At 41.1% G+C, this 16,779-nt stretch overlaps 1 protein-coding gene across 3 annotated transcripts in view; it reads right to left on the bottom strand.

The window, feature by feature from the left end:
• Window positions 1-2,068: 2,068 nt before the first annotated feature.
• si:ch211-278j3.3 (E3 ubiquitin-protein ligase RNF19B) overlaps window positions 2,069-16,779 on the bottom strand; it is a 43,968-nt gene continuing 29,257 nt past the window's right edge. For 2 of the 3 annotated variants that reach the window (XM_050058643.1, XM_050058644.1), the window contains exons 6-10: window positions 14,090-14,252; window positions 12,513-12,627; window positions 6,566-6,697; window positions 5,874-6,144; window positions 2,069-3,819 (exon numbers count right to left, since the gene is read on the bottom strand). In XM_050058643.1, coding sequence (XP_049914600.1) covers window positions 3,543-3,819; window positions 5,874-6,144; window positions 6,566-6,697; window positions 12,513-12,627; window positions 14,090-14,252 — 958 coding nt within the window. In that variant the 3' untranslated portion in view covers window positions 2,069-3,542. The remainder of the gene's footprint in view (window positions 3,820-5,873; window positions 6,145-6,565; window positions 6,698-12,512; window positions 12,628-14,089; window positions 14,253-16,779) is intronic. The other variant, XM_050058645.1, reaches the window with a different exon arrangement.

The raw sequence follows: 16,779 nt of genomic DNA, 5'->3' as shown, positions 1-16,779 counted from the left end.
CATCTAAAGGTCTAGTTCGTAGTACTTAGTGGCATCTACTGTAGCAGTGAGGTTGCAGAACGGAAACCTCTCCCATGTGCTGTAACAGCTGAAATTGTGAAATGTACCTGTATGACAGTAGATACGAGACAAAGCATCATCAGACAGTGCCTCATGTTGTTGAGTTAGCTGGGCAGCTATGTTGCTGGAAACGGATGTCTGTTGCTGAGCTCCTGTTTCATTTTACCTCTCACCTTAAGTGTGATGTTTGGTTCGGTGTCACCTCGGTTTTGTTCATGTATGATAAGATAGTAGCTGTACAACCAGGCTTGGTAAGCACTGCTGTGAGTTTTTATTATCTTCTTCCACACTCTTTAAGCTGCCTCAAACAAGACACAAGGACCCACATTGTCACAGTGCCAAGCATGTAGGAGAACAATGGTGGCTGACCTTGGTTTGTCTGTTCTGGGCTACAGAAGAACAACAAGGATTCCACTATGTCTACACTGACAAAAACACAGCAATTCTTACTTATGGGTGATTATAAATTAAAGGTAGGATCTGGAGGATTTTCAAACAAAACAAAATATAGACATATACAAATGAAATCCTGCTTAATCATCACCTATGGGCTTCTACTCATGTGTGGTGGTGACTCTGTTTGCAGAGCTCCTGCCCTTTAACTGTATTTTGATGTTTTTGTGAGCTCGGACCGCTTCTGGGCGGAGATTTCCCCAGCCAATGAGAGAGCGCAGGTGCCGTGCCCGAGCGTGTCCGAGGGTGCACCAGCGCGAGCCTTGCCTGAACCTCTTCTGTGAAGCCTTCTTCCATACCTCCAGGCTCCGTACACCCGGGAGAGTTGAGCCTGATAGGAGGGGCCGAATTTGAATGTGTGTTTACAAACAGCAACTGGAAAATCCTCCAGACCCTACCTTTAACATATACTAATTAATATTGCACCCTTTCTGCCAATAGATGCCCCTAAATCCTACACACGGGACCTTTTTTAAAGGAGCAGTGTGTAAGATTTAAGGGGACATAGTGGCATCTAGTGGTGAGGATAGCAGATTGCAACCAGCAGAAACTTCTCAGGTGAGGATTCCTTCAGTGTTCGGGAGGTCTTTATCAGGAGCCGAATTATCCGCAGAGGTCTCTTCCTCACCAAAACAAACGGACCAAGTGATTCATACCATTAAAAACACTTGATGAAGCAGTTTCACGTTACAAATCAGTGTTTCTCCGAAGCTGCTCAGCTCTTCGGAGACAGGTTACTAGTACAGCACCTGCTAATGTGTGCTCACCTATTTTCTCTTTTAATTTAAGATCTAGACGTTCAGGAGGTTTTTACCAGGAGCTGAATGATAATTTAAACCGGTAAATAACTGAATAAAGCAGTTTCATGTTAAAAATCTGTGTTTTTCCAATGCTCTTGTTGTAAAGGGGTTGCTATGAACAGCTCTACCTACAGTCAGTGTTGGTTTGTCCGTTCTGGGCTACTGTAGAAACATAGCGGTGCAACATGGCGGACTGCGTGGACTAGGACTCACTCCCTATGTCGATATAAACAGCTCAAGGCAACAAAAATACAACAATTCTTATATTCGTTTTTGCCACTAGATGCCCCTAAATCCTACACATTGGACCTTTTTAAGAGGTCACAACCCAAAGAGGTCTGGAACCACTAGCTTAGATTTCTCTCTGTGTCACCGGTGATGAGGAAATACAGCAAGTGCTGGATGGAGCAGTGCGTGACAACAACCCCACCCACATTTAAGAGTACTGTCTGTGTTGGAAACAATAAACAGACCTAGGGTCTAGGTACCATGTCTGAAGGGTTACTTTTGGTTCCAAAGGTACCATACTGAAAGTGTTTGGTGGAAACGGGGCTTAAGATGATTACTATAACCTGCAACAATCCCTATTTAATTTCAGAAAGGCGACCTTTGTCTGATTTTGCATTATCCCAAAGTGTCCTGCCTGTACGTACTGTGAAGCTATACAATGAAGGCAAAAATAATACCGTATTAGCACATAACACTCTACTCTCTGACTCCACTTGAAGCTGAAAGCGAGAGACACAGAACATGCATTGTGTTTTTGTCCTTCATGGTGAAATCTTTATTCAATTTCTCTCCACAACCCAGCACAGGTTATCATGTCATGTCCGAGTTCAACTCTCACAAGTATTTCACACTCAGGAAGCTAAGCAGAGCATGTATAATCATGTATTTCTCATAAATCATCTAGTAGGGGTTATTAGAGTTTAGCCTGAGGTGGCATGCTGCTGTTGTAATTTTGGTGCTCTGTGATCATTTGAGAGGGTCTTTAGTTTATATTTAATGCTCTCAGCAGCGCACACTACTGCAACTACACCGACTGCTGTGCATGTGGGCATATATGTGTGTGTGTGTATGAGTGAGTGTGTGAATCTGCGTGAGTGTTTATCCTGGATACACAGCAAAGAGCAGAATCATGCAGCTACTTTTAAATTTAAGACTCTTCAGTAAAAGACTGCAGTGTTGCTGCCATGTTGTCACCGATGCGTGCAGGTATCTGCATTAGAATGAGCATTTTTACAAACTAAAGCAATGTCTCCCTCTCTGGTGAAAGAGAATTCCCTCTTGAAGGCTGGACTAAAACAATGCGAAAGTGACATTGCCTCCTGTCTGCTTCCATGGAAGACTGTGGATTTCAGATTAATAGTAATAATTAGTGGTGTTTATGAGCCATCCAATCGATTCAGTCACTGCTGTAATGTCACAGAGCACCTTTTACTCCAATAGAGAACAACAGTTACAGGCTTCAACAGTTTCCAGATGTCACTTTCAACTGGTTCACAAAAGTGTAATCGAACAGTGCAGCATGCGTCGTTTAATTTAAGTTGTCCAATTCAGGTGTGACCACTGCATCTTAAAATACTGGAGATATGCTTTCAGGTAGAAAATAAATCACCCCTACTGTCTTGCATCGTTGCCTGGGGAGCATGTGATATTTACTTGCTGACACGACAGTTGTTAGATTTTTAAACCCCATAAAACAAATCATGCTTGTGGGGGAGTTTTTATTTGTTAAGGGAGCAGAAAGAGGGAGGTGAGGTCACTAAAAGAAGTGTAAGAGTACAGCCAGACAGGAGAGGGCTTCATGAAATAGATTTATGAGAGAGGGGGGTGTAAGGTAGTCTCTTTCAGAAAGGACAACATAGAAAAAAAACAGACTGAACTAGTCCGCTAACATGCTCTCAGTCACTTCTGTTTTAGATTCCTTGACGGATGCTATCCTTTCTGCTTTAACAGTTTATCCCCCTCCGATGTATATGTCACAGTCTCATGCTATTTGTCTCATACACACACTCACACACTTTTTCATTTGCTCTCTCTAAACCCGCATCTTCCTTAGAGGCTGGAGCTAGAAGGCAACTGGTGGGAGGGCCTGTCTTGGAAGCAGGAGGCGGCCTTGGCCAACGATTTTCGGGTCAATGCAGTGACGCGTCAGCTCATGGATTTGTTTATTTCCACAAAACCTGACTAATCTTCAACCAAGTACAAAGCCTGCATTGGAGGACCTCATATACCGTCTACTTCAAAGACTGGGTAAGCTGTCCCATCGTATGTTCCTGCTTCCCCTCCTGGTTTCTCTCTTCCCTCCTGCTCCTCTCCTTCTCCTCCTCCCCGCTCTCGTCTTTCTTCTGAGGCACACAGGTAGTCTTGGGACTGGGACTGCGAGTGTCCCAGGGACTCCACTGACAAGCTTCGGCTAGACAGGATGCTACTTAGGCTGGACTGGCGGGCGCCTCTGGGATGGGTCTCAATTTCCACACGGACCTCAATATTGGTTCCTTCCCTGTGGTGACAGTAAGACATAAAATAATCAATATAAAGCTGCCAGGCAATCAAAATGTTTCTGAATTGAGGGAGTATATACAAAGAGTGTCTTGATGCTTTCACATCAGTATTGCATGTAATAAAAGTTGCCAAAAAACACTTAAAGAAGAAGACAAAGAGTCTACAGCCATGCTAACAGCTCTGTGAGGCCATACTTAGCAGTCTGAGCTAAATGCTAACATGCTCAAAACTACACTGATGCTTAGCAGGTGTACTTTTCACCATGTTGACCATCTTAGTTCAAGGATTTAGTGCGCTAACATTTGCTAATTAGCACTAAACACAAAGTACAGCTGAGGCTGGTGGGAACGTCATTAGTTTTTCAGGTGTTTGGTCATAAACCAAACTAATGAGCAAATGTTTTTTTTTACCTGATGGTGGTGCTTGTTAAAGGAGCTTTGTGCAAAATTTAAAGCTTACAAGTTGTCTGGACACAGTTCTGGCTGCTAGCAGCTACAGGTGCTAACTTGGCACTTAACAACAGCAACAGTGCTGACAGAGCTAACAGTGTTAACCAGGGGGGACCTGGAGGGTAGGTGTTACGCTTCCATAACAACAGTGTCCTGATATCAGCGGTAGGTGCCTTATGAGGGCAGTGCAGAGCTGTGGCAATGAGCTAGCAGTGGGATAGCAGTTTTTGTAGTGACCAAACTATGGAACACAACTTCTGGGTGTGTCACATGATGCCATGGAGCCAAAAAATATTATTTTCCATAGACTTACATTGTGAAAGAGACATCTGTAAATCAGTGGATAGATTTTTGAGTGTCACAATCCCTGGAAAATGCCTTATTTTACTATCAGGACTTGATATGTTCTAGTGTTGTACCAAAATCTTTGTTTCGGTACCAATACCAATATGAATTTCGATACTTTTCGGTACTTTTCCTAAGGAAAAGTCCTTTTGGATACAAACCTTTAGAACAATAAATAGTAGAGGTGTAACGGTACCAAAAAAATCATGGTTCGGTAAGTACCGCAGTACGGACGTCATGGTTTGGTAACTCAAATGTTTCACCAAGTTTGTGTTGTCTCGTGTTGTCTCCCTTTGCGAGGCAGACTTTCTCTTGTCTTTTTTCACGTGCGCCAGCTGCGAATGTTGATACAGGTGTTGTCATACACACCACTTGCGCAATATGTGCTCCAATAGGAACAAGAAAGGCGTTTGTGTGCATAATTGAGTAAAATAAATTAACTAAATTAATGAATTGAATCAATTTCAAAGTACCGGTATTTTCCAAATGCAGTATAGTACCGTTTGGAATACTCTAGTACCGGTACTATTTTAGCACCGGTATACCGTGCAACACTAATCTGTTCACTCCGATAACATTTCAGAAGTCTACAAAAGCCACACGATTAAATCATTTTATTCATATTCATTTCATTTTTCAATTCATTTATTTATTTATACAGGAATTGTACATTGAACATTGAATTGAATATTACATTCAAGTTAGCGGAGCACTAAACCTTAAACCTTATTCAAGTTAGCGGAATGCTAAACCTTAAGTTAGCTGCCTGGCCTCAAGGTGTGGAAGATCTGGGTAATTGTATACCTCTGAAGTCAAACTTTTTTGGCAGGAATGCACAGGGCCCTGCAGGGTCCAATGCTGTATCCATTTCTCTTTCATACATCCAACACACACAAAGGAGCATTCATTCTCTGCTTAAGACGCCATTACTCACCTGTGTCTTTACATAGCAAATAGTGGTTTGCTGCTACATTTATGCTCTCTCTGAATGGCGTGTGTATATATAGAACCTTTAACGGATCACCAAAGTTATACAAATAATTCTGAGGGGAACATGTATATCTGTACCAAACTTCATGGTAATCCATCCAATAGTGGTCAAAACATTTCAGTCTGGACCACAGTGGTGGGCCAAACAATGGACTAACATTGGCTTCCCTAGAGCCAAAATGTTAACATGGCTAAAATTCCTGCCTAGAAATGTCAAAATGAGATATGGGTAGAAACAGAAAAAAGGAGAGTAAGAGGCAGCATTTACCTCGAAGGAAGCATTTGCATGTCATCAGGCTTGCTGTCAGGCACAATAACCACCTCGCAGTCTGATTGGCTGTCCTGCTGGGCGTATCCGTGGTGTTTAGTGGCTTCATCCAATTCCTCATAGCTATCTAGCTCAGGGGGCGTGGTGCTCGTACTGGGGAGGACGCCCACTTCCTGTACACTGACTCTGACTTCCTGGACGCTGGTGTCGCTGGGCGTTGGGTTGTTCTGACCCGTCCAGTGGTCACTGACTACATGAGAGAATAGAAGATCTATAAGAGAAGTTGAAACTTCATGAGATCAGGTTGCGGTTGGGGTAAAAATTAAATGCAGCTAGTACTTATACCAAGAGTTAACTACACAATTATTAAAGAGAAAGCTCTATAATCTAGGGCATATGCTTATTCGCTTTTATATTTTGTTCATTATATGAAGCTGTGAGGCAGATGAATTGCTTAATTTAGCATAACAGGAGACCTGGCTCTTGCTAGGATTCAGAAACATGCCTACTAACACTTCTAAAGCTTACTGATAAACACATTTTATCTTGCTAAGCTAATTGCCTCCTCGCTCCAGGTCCATGATTAATGCTGAAAAATCAGAGCAGTAGCCATTTTGTTTCATCTAACTCTCGGCAAGCGAATGAGCATATTTCCCAAGAAGTCAAACTATTCCTTTAACTGCTGTACTCACAGCTGGCTAAGTCCTCCAGTTGTATTTTGTGTGTTTCAGGCGGCTCACTCTGCGGTCGACACCAGCCGTTCCTACAGAGCGACATGGGGACGACCCCATACACATAAGTCAGCATTAACGGCACACCCACACCTGCAGGAAAACAGAAAAGTATTTAACAAGTCATAATGCAGTGTATGTCTCATAATCATTTGTCTGGTGTTTGTGCCAAAATCATTTTTAATGACATACAAATGGTTATTTAAAGAGTACTCTTGGAATTTAGTATTGCACTTCAATAAAGTTGGAGGACTAGAGTTGGACTTCAGACTTCCCATCATGCAACAGAATGCAAACTTTTGGTGGTGGACTTCCCAAACACTTGGTATTGGAGTGCTTCCCTTACATACTGCCTCACACATAGTGTCGTGTGCCTGATACACATTCTCATCAGCTCGCATTGGGTCGTCTTGTCATTTTTTGGATACGCTAGCAAAACCATAACCTAAAATGATCATAAGGACCTCATGCCGAAATGTAACTTCAAACTGAAATGAATTTTTTGGTGATTGTCAATTTATGGAGATACACTTTTGCTCCATGTAAATATGGCACAGCTACAGACATGATGACTTTCCTGCAGGTTTACAAATGACTTTTACTTGACTGCTGATAAATTCTCAAACTGACCATCATAACTACAACTACCTAGCAATACAATATATTAATATTCAGATGGAATACGTTTTGTCCAACATCAACAATTTACTCAGTTGGGGGTTCTGCATTCTGATATCAATGTCATATCTGGCATCAATAGATATCCACACAGGCTTACGAGGCAGACTGTCAGTTTTCATGTACATAGCTGTCAGACCAAATATATGAGTTATAGAAAGACATGAATAGTTTATTCTGTATGTCACCATACTTGTAGCATGTATTATACAGTCTAGTTTGCTTAACCCTTCGAAACCGCTGTTTATTCATCTTTTTGCAAGTGTTTAAACCTTTGAACCCTGAGCAAATTGGTGTGATATCTTTCGAAAACATGGGTAAAAAGGGAATCAGCAACTTGGTAAGAAATGTCCCACAAATTGTAAAAAAAAAAAAAAAAAAAAAAAAAAAAATATNAAAAAAAAAAAAAAAAAAAAAAAAATAGATTTAGAAAATTATTTAGAAACAAAAACTCGGGGGGAAAAAAGAAAAAGCTAGATAAAGACTGTTTATAATTATAATTATTACATTTTCAAATTATGTCACAGAATTATTGTAATTTTAAGCACTCTTTCCGGGTCATTTACTTGTTTGTTTTTAACTTTATTTTTATTCCTTTTTTATTTAATATTATTTTTGTTTTTAATTTTGTTTGTTTTTTACTAATTTCTTGCTAATTTTGGGGGCTCATTTCTTCTTTAGTTGCGTCTTTACTTGCCTTCTTTCCATGTATTTTAAAGAAATCAAGCTAATTTGCTCAGAGAGCAAATTTAGTGGACAGTCATATTATTATGATATTATTATTGCAGTACCCAACATAAACACAAGAGGGAGCCCCTCCTGCTTCACTATGCACTGCACACAATAAAGTTGCAGGAACACACTGATCTATAATGTTGTTCTTGGTATCTAAACCATCTATGCAATTATAATCTTCCAAATAATACTGGGCGCTATTGACTTACATCTTCTTTCAGGAACCGATTTCCTTGCAAGCTTTCAGTTCCCTTCTCTTTTAATTTGAGGCAAACAGATCTAGCATTAATCATCCATTTTATGTTTTTATTTTAATCAACTCCATATCTATTTAACATTACTTGTGTTTTATTAAATTCATTGTAAGTCTGTGTTATATGTTTTGAAACCTCTTTATGTCCTATGTGGTGCTGCCATGTTGTCCAGGACACTTCTGTGAAAGAGATTTTGAATCTCAGCGAGGCCATTTCCTGGTCAATTAAAGTTAATGACTGAATCGGCACAGCCCTTTTTATGTTTGGTTATTGTTTGTCCTCTCAGTTTTATTTCTTGACAATAAAAATAAGTCTTCAATGTACAATTTTGACAAATTAATAATAGATCATCTGGCTTCATATTAAGTCACAATAAGAGCAGAGCAGCGCATAATGACTCTAGCAAAGCCAGTTTTATTTCACAAGTAAGATATCGCCCCACTCTCCTCCTATAACCTTCACAAAAGTGCCTTTTAACAAGCCCCCAAACTCGATGAGCAGCAGCCTCCCTACGCTGTGCGATTACGCAACCTATAATTGAGATAGGAATTTGGGAACACAAAGCAGAGTGCCGAACAAACAAAGGGACATCATTAACACAGCGGGAACACTGGGACGCTATTGACTCAGCAACAGGGTGAAATCAGGGCAAGAGGATGAGCCTGCCAGCCAAACAGCCCACAGCGAGAAAGAGAGAGGAGCGAACGTGAGAGGATGTCTGTGTGTGTCAGTCACAAAGAGAGAAACAACAAGACGAGGAGCTGTGAGTGAAATATGAGAAACAAAATAACAATCGTAGTGAGACAGAGAGCTGATAAAACATATGGCAGGGAGAAAAATGAGGGTGGAGTGGCGCACAGACAGGGATGGGGCAGGAGATGAGGGTGAAAAGTACAGTGCGGCTAAATGTGTTTGAGTGTGTGTGTGCCAGGGGAGGGCCCGTCAGTGAGCGGTTCAGTGATGGTCGTGACACTGCAGAGGGAAGCTGAGAAGCTGCTAAAGCCTTAAGGATTCCTGTCACAGCCGGGGAATGTTACCTACAGTAGGAAGTAGCATGAGTCATCGAAATTCTGCCTCACACTGAGTGTGTGTGTGGTGATGAAATCAAGTGGTGCGTTTGCATACAGAAACCTAGTTTGTGAGTATTTACACAGCTAAAGATTGATGATAGATGCATGTTCAGATGTGTATAGCTGGTGATTTATGAAAGGGTTTCTTGCAACGCATGCACACATGTTTTGGTCATGTACATCGCTGCATGACTGCTGGACTGCGATTTTCAACATTTTGTCGGAGGTAACAGGGACACCTCTCAAGCCCTGTTTGGCATCTCTCAGTTGCCTTTGCCTAAGCTTGATGGCTGTGGCTCAGAGGGAGAGTGGGTCATGCACTAATGGGAAGATCAGCTGTTCGATCCCCAGCTCCTCTAGTCTGCATGTCAAAGTGTCCTTGAGCAAGATACTAAACCCCACATTGTCCAAATGGCTGTTCCATTGGTCTGTGAGTGTGTCAAAAACTGAGTAGCAGGTAGCACTTTGTATGGTAGCCTCGGCCACCAGTGTGTGAATGGGTGTGTGAATGGGTGAATTTGACTCGTAGTGTAAAAGATGACTAGAAAGGCACTATGCAAGTGCAGGTCCATCTTGTAGCTTCTGTAACATTATTGGCTAGACGTCTTATACTAAAGAGGAAATCACCAAAACCGCCGTCCCATGCTTTATGGATAAAATAGATTCTCAGTAATTTACAGTTTGAGAAAATCCGATATATTGAAAGGCTCTCCCAGGAAATTTAAAAATACGTGGGGACCATTTTTTGCCTACATGAAGAAAATGACCTTTCCACCTTTTGTCTGTTTGTTTGTTTGTTGGTTTGCTTCCGTTCTGCACTACTATTCCAGTGCTTTAGCACTATTGTCAATTTGTGTCTTACCAATACGACTGGTAGCACTTTTATGTTTTTATGGTGAATGTGAAGCCCCTGCAAGCTGGTCAGCTTAGCATGGTACAAAGACTACACCATAGGAAACAAGTAATCTGGCACTGTTGACGGGTAACAAAATCCACCTACTTGCACCTCACTGCTCACTGATCAACACGTTCTATCTCGTATGTTTCATCTGTACAAAAAGAAGTGTAAAAACATCACCTTGGGTTTTGTACGGAGGTTAAAACGTGTCAGTTTTAAACCTCAAACTTGATATACGGGCATGTGTCCGCATAGCACTCTCTTCAGCAGAAAAGTAATGGCAGGGCGCTGGGAGTGCTTCATCCTAGCACGTCATAAAAAAGTGCTCCCTGCGCTAGTTTTTAATGGTGCTCTATGTGTGGGTTTTATTTCTATGACGACAATATCTTGACATTAACATTAGCTTGGTAGCTAACGTAGCACTACTTTAACAGAGGGCTGACTACACAGATAAAGTCTGGGTAAACTTTACTATCAAAAGAGCCTTTTTTTTTTTTTTTTGTGACCAAAAATAATTTTAAAAAAAAGTCTGTGTGGAGGCACAAAACATATTCAAGCCTTGTAATGAAGGTAAAACAGCTTGTTAAGTCTAAATTAGCTTGTACTAATAGTCTAAATGAGCATTCATTAATATGTTTTACCACAAGGTGGCTACTAGCAAAACAAATTTGTCCGCACACTGTTAAATTCTCTATTTTATTCCGAGACTTTAGCTGTTTGGGATTTGGCTTCCATAGCTAACCAGCTAGGGAGACTCAAGACGAGCCACTGCTATAGAGGTTTGGTAAAAATTTTAAGGAAAGGGTGTCAGGCAGTAAATGTATGTAACGCATGTTTTTGTTGTTGAAATGTTAAAACATTTTCGGTATATAGGCTTCACATTTTTACAATTGGAGAATTTAAGAATTTCTTTAGCTAAAGAAGGAGCTAAAAGGAGCTAAAGAACCACATGTGGCTCCGGAGTCACAGGTTGCCTACCCCTGGCTTAGGGTTAGGGCCTATAACCTTATTAATTAACTTTAACTGGAACCCTCCTCTCCATGACAGTGTGGGTCTTCTGGGTACTCCGGCTTCCTCCCACCACACAAAAACATGCAGTTTAATTGGTGACTCTAAATTGTCCGTAGGTGTGAATGTGTGTGTGAATGGTTGTCTGTCTCTATGTGTCAGCCCTGTGATAGTCTGGTGACCAGGGTGTACCCCGCCTCTCGCCCAATGTCAGCTGGGATAGGCTCCAGCCTCCAGCCTATCCCAGCGACCCCTAACAGGATAAACGGTCACGTAAAATGAATGAATGTAAGAAATGAAAGTAAAAGTATGGGTTTGTCAGAATTGGTTAGGGGGTGTGTGCTTTATGCTTCTGGGTTAGCTGGTAACGACAGTCAGCAGCTTGTTCTTTGATTCGACATTTCAGAGCAGAGAATACTGCTTACTTTTTTCACCATTTTGAAACCTGATTTTATATACTCTGCATTTTTTAAATCATTCAAATTTGGCTGGGTGGTTAGTGACACATTTTTCTGTGGTGTGACAGACTCGTAACACATTTATTTTTGCTTTACCCCAGACTGTAACAGCAAGCTAACACGTACGGAGATAAAAGCACAACACCGGCAACATCAAATGTCCCTCTGTTGACCTGCTCCCAGAAGAGGGCTTTTCTGTCTTTGATGTGATAGTTTCGGCTCAGGATGGACACAATGGTGTAGTAGTGTGGGCATACTAACACGTTAATCAGCCACTGTACAGCCAGTCTTTGTGCTAAGCTACATTAGCTGGCTGTTGGCAGTAGCATCATATTCAGCATACAGATGAGAATGGTACCAATTTTCTTATCTAACTACTGGCAAAGAAGAAAATAAGGTTATTTCCTAAAGTGTTGAAGGAAGTCATTAATTTTAGCTTTTAAATTGTGTGTGTAGAGTGTGAAAAGATGTGAGGTTTCTTGTTGATCCTCGTCTCATTATTATGGAGGGGATTATCCCAGAAGCTCAACAGCTGGGAGCCAGTGTGCTGGTCGGACAAAATGGATCGTCTTTATCTTTAATGACTTTTTGATCCACATGCAGCCCTCAAATATTAGAAATTTTAATAGAACTACAGCTTTGTATTTTTAATAGAAAATAATATTTAGGCCTGGTGTCTGACCTGAACTGTTGTGTTTCAGGATGTTGCATCTATTTTCTTTTCTTTCTATAATTATCTCCTTAGTGCATTTGCAGAAACAAGCTAGGACAGAAGGTGCTGTTGCCGTGCTGTTGTTTGTTCCTTACCCACAGTGACAGCTGCTATGACCGGCGACACAAACACTGACATCATCACCCCACTTGCCACAGTCAAGTAGTGCTTACTTCCTGAGATATTGTTTTTCTTACAGCGACCATGGACCTGCAAGGCAATAAATAAAACATGAATTAGATAATGGAAATTTAATTTGCTCTTTGTTGTTCACTGCAACCACTTATTCCTGTCACTTATTCATGTCCACTCATACATGCGTGAGGGGAAAGGAAACAGCCTGTGAGACCTGTAGAGGCTATTACAGAGCTCTGACACAAAGACAGACACGAGTGGACGCTTTCACTGATCTTAGACCAAACGACTTCTTAAGTGATTTTACAGTCACATACACATTTCTAATGTTGAAATAAAATCATGAGAGTTTTGCTAGAGCTGTGACACGCCCCCCGTGATCTCGATTGTTTGGCGTACGGCAGTCATTAAACTCAGTCTAAGGTAGAAAGTAAACATGGAGGACTCTGCGGTGGTGCAAGAACAAGACAAGTTTCTCCCCCTTTTCTTGTGCTGCGGAAATAGGGGAGAAACTGCTAGAGTTGTGAAATGAACAAAAGCCTGTGTTTAATTTGGCATGTATCCGAACCACCAATCTCTGCAACCCTAGTAGCGAGTTGAGGTGACAAAATCCAAGAAGTTGTTTGTACAGAACTATAGTTTATCTTTATATTGATGCCAAATTGATGAGAATACTGTCGACATATGACGCTTTTTATCTTTTGTTTCCAGAGTTTTGTGTATATTTACAAGTTGACTTGACATCTGTTGATTATAAGCAGAATTAACATGCGACTCTGGATATCTGATAAAAGAGTTTAAACATTCTAGTCCATCATATTGGAGCAGTTTGCACATATTGGACTGTCTGCTGATGCATGCACAAACTTAACCAGTTACTCAAAAAGCAAACATGTCCATTCAAACCACTTATTTGAAGTGTGTTTACATGACATTAGAGAAAATTGATTTATTGTGTAAGTCAGACTAAAACCAGACTTTTAAAATACATGTAAACATGTTAGTCCAACTGAAATCGTACTTAATCGAATTTGTCAAAGGCGGGCTAACACACCCAGATAATGCGATTGGGAGTTGAATTACTCCTTCATCTATACAGTCAGTCGGACCCAAACTGGCCGAGGCGCTCTGTGCATGCTCCAGTTTCCGCCCCGGGCTTTGACCCAGAAGTTGAATAGCATTAAATGCACATCAGGAGAAGAAGCCACTCACAATATGGCTAAGTCTACATTCAGAGCTGTGCATTGGTGGACAGACAACATGTACAGAGCTGTAAAGATGTTCACCATGGTACCAGTTTGCTGCTAACTAATTTGCTTGTTGATTGGTTAGTCTGTGACATAATAGGTCAACCGGAAAAAGGTTCAAAACTAACAAGTTGAAAGGGGGTGTTCCGCCACTTATTATTGCACATACTTTGGTCAATAAATCAAACCCTCCCGTGCTTGTACGCTGGGACAAGGACAATAGTCTAATAAAATGGCCTAGTCGAGTTATAACCATAGCTGTGCATGTAAACGTACAGACTGCTTTGTACCTTGCGGCCCATGTAGATTGGTATGCCCACAATGATGACTGGGATGGCGATGCCCGCTATTAGGGAGATGACCACTGGTGCTCCGAGCAACATGCCCACCTGCCACAGAACCTTGCGGGTTTGAGACCATGGCTTCTTCCCCCAGAATGTACATCCTGAGGGACTGAGACACACAGGAACACATGACAGGGGAGATCAGATGTGAGCTCAAACTATCATCATGCACAGAGTTCAGAAAGTTGAACTGACTTCATAGGCTACAACTGCATTTTGTTGTGCAACCCTGTGTTGTACAATGACAATAAATAAACCTCGAACCTTGAAATAAATGAGTACTGACAACAACATGACAACTTTAAATGTTTGCCTCATTGCTGTCATAACATCATTACCCAAACTGAATGACCTCATCTGCTCTTCTCATTTCAGCCTCATCCTTTCTCCCTCAATTACAGTCATTTGCAGCTACCATTCTCACACTCATTTATCTTACATACCGCTGTTAGATAAATGGAAAAGCTGGTTTATTTAAGTCTTTTAAAGTCAGTTCTTTGTCGCTTGATATGACGTTAGGCACAATAAATGCGGTGCTTCTTTAAATTAGCTTCAGTCCTTGGTGTTGCGGTGTAATTCTAACTGCCAAGGAAAGCGGTTGAAACACTGAGTAACGCTTTTTGGTCCTAATCAGGCAGCAATTAACTTGTCGGAGCAGCAGTGACAATATGAGCAACACAAATAGCACCTTAGGGCTATGCTATCTCTCAAAGTGTGCATTTGTAGGCTATTGCAGCAGCAAATGTCACTTTGGGGTTCTAAAAGCCTGAGTGGGGGAATTATGGGGAGATACAGAAGTTGTGCTCTGTTGCTCTGAACTGGCAGATTTGCTGCGAGATGCTAAAAGCTTTGCCCTTCTACAGGACGTTTACTGTAATTTGTAGTGTGACAGACAGAGAGAGATGAGGGGAGAGAAATGGAGAAGGGATGGTGTAGAAAGACAATGAGGCTCAGGCGAATACAATTCCCTCTTTCTCATCCGTTGCATTCATTAATACATATGCACATGACATGAAAATGATAAATACATGAAAAGCATACATATCTATACGCCGTAGTTTATTGGCCATGGCCAGCAGAAAGATAAAAGGGGACCGACTAGGCTTTTCCTTATTTTCTGTCATTTATATAACGTTTAAATGTCAGGTGTTCATATTTAAGGTGGCCATAGTCGAACAAATAATGAGGTAGATATCTAAAAGTAATCTCTGTGAGCGAAAACCTGTACTCCATTTTCTACACTGTTTTGGGCTACAAAATTATGTCAGATCATGATGAATTACTTTATATGGTCATCTGCTCCAGGATCACTAACTTACTGCAAGTGTTAACATTACGTACACTACTACATGTAGCTACAAGCTAACGTCAGGGAAAAATATAATCTTGGTTGCTGATGATGTTAATTTCTCCCTGATTTCAGAATTATATTTCTGCTGGAACATGTCTGGTTATGTTTAAAAGCTTTTAAGGGTGATTTTTCACTGTAGAAAGTGCCGTTATTCTCCATTACAGTCATTTCCCAGCTGCAAGAATGCTGCTAATGTACATAGCTATACATGCTAACTTCAGGGAAACATGTAATCTTGGTTGCTGATTTTGTAAATTTCTCCCCAGTTTTGGGTCACATTGCCGCTGGAACATGTCCGGTTGTGTTAAGACACTTTTATTAGTGATTTTTAACGGAAGAAAATGCTGCTATACTCCCTTACAGTCATTCTCTGGCTGCAAGTACACTGCTAACGTACATGACGCTACATGCTAACATCAAGGAAACATGTAATCTTGGTTGCTGCTGTTGTTAATTTCTCCCCAATTTTGGATCATATTTCTGCTGGAACATCTCCGGTTGTGATTAGAAGCTTTTATTTGTGACTTTTTTTAATGTTAGAAAGCGCCGCTATTCTCTGTTAAACGCAAAGACAGTGCAGCAACGCCACAGATGTATAATAATACCTAGATACTGGATGCCAAGATGGCACCTTTCATTTGATTAGAACTGCTCGCCCGGCACGTACGCCAAAGAAAGTTGCTAGCTTCCGGGTTTACTTGCGCAATATGTGGCCAACTGAATATGCGTGGTAATGTTTCTCCCACTGGCCCCGCCCCCAAATTCCTACTTGGCTTATAGACTTTACATTGTGATGATGTCATGGATAGTTTTTCTCGGCTTGAGAAAAAGTTTACAAATATTAAACCTCCACAGATCAAAATCATAATAGAGTCATAATTGACCTCGTTTGCAGTTTGAGATGTCCTGTCAACTGTTTTACAAAAGTCTCTTTTATTATGGTGGTCTTTTAGCTGTAATATTGCGAGTGGCCACTGGGAAAAATTGGAAGAAAGGCTGAGCTGCGTTCGGAAGGGTGCTTAAAGAGAGATGGGCACTAAAATGGAGTCTTCTCAGACAGAGGGTGAAACGTGTTCCAGACCCATATGTGCATGATACAGTCAGGTCCATAATTATTTGGACAATGATACAGTTGTCGTCATTTTGGCTCTGTACACCACCACAATGGGTTTTAAATGAAACAATGAATACCTGCTTAAAGTGCAGACTCTCAGCTTTCATTTAAGGCTTTTTTCAAAAATGTAGTATGAACCGTGTAGGAATTACAACCATTTCTTCACACAGT

Source organism: Epinephelus moara, chromosome 12 (assembly GCF_006386435.1).
Source record: "Epinephelus moara isolate mb chromosome 12, YSFRI_EMoa_1.0, whole genome shotgun sequence".
In the NCBI taxonomy this organism is placed as follows: Eukaryota; Metazoa; Chordata; class Actinopteri; order Perciformes; family Serranidae; genus Epinephelus; species Epinephelus moara.
The sequence above is the reverse complement of the archived record's forward strand: the minus strand, read 5'-3'. Positions and strand labels throughout refer to the sequence as shown.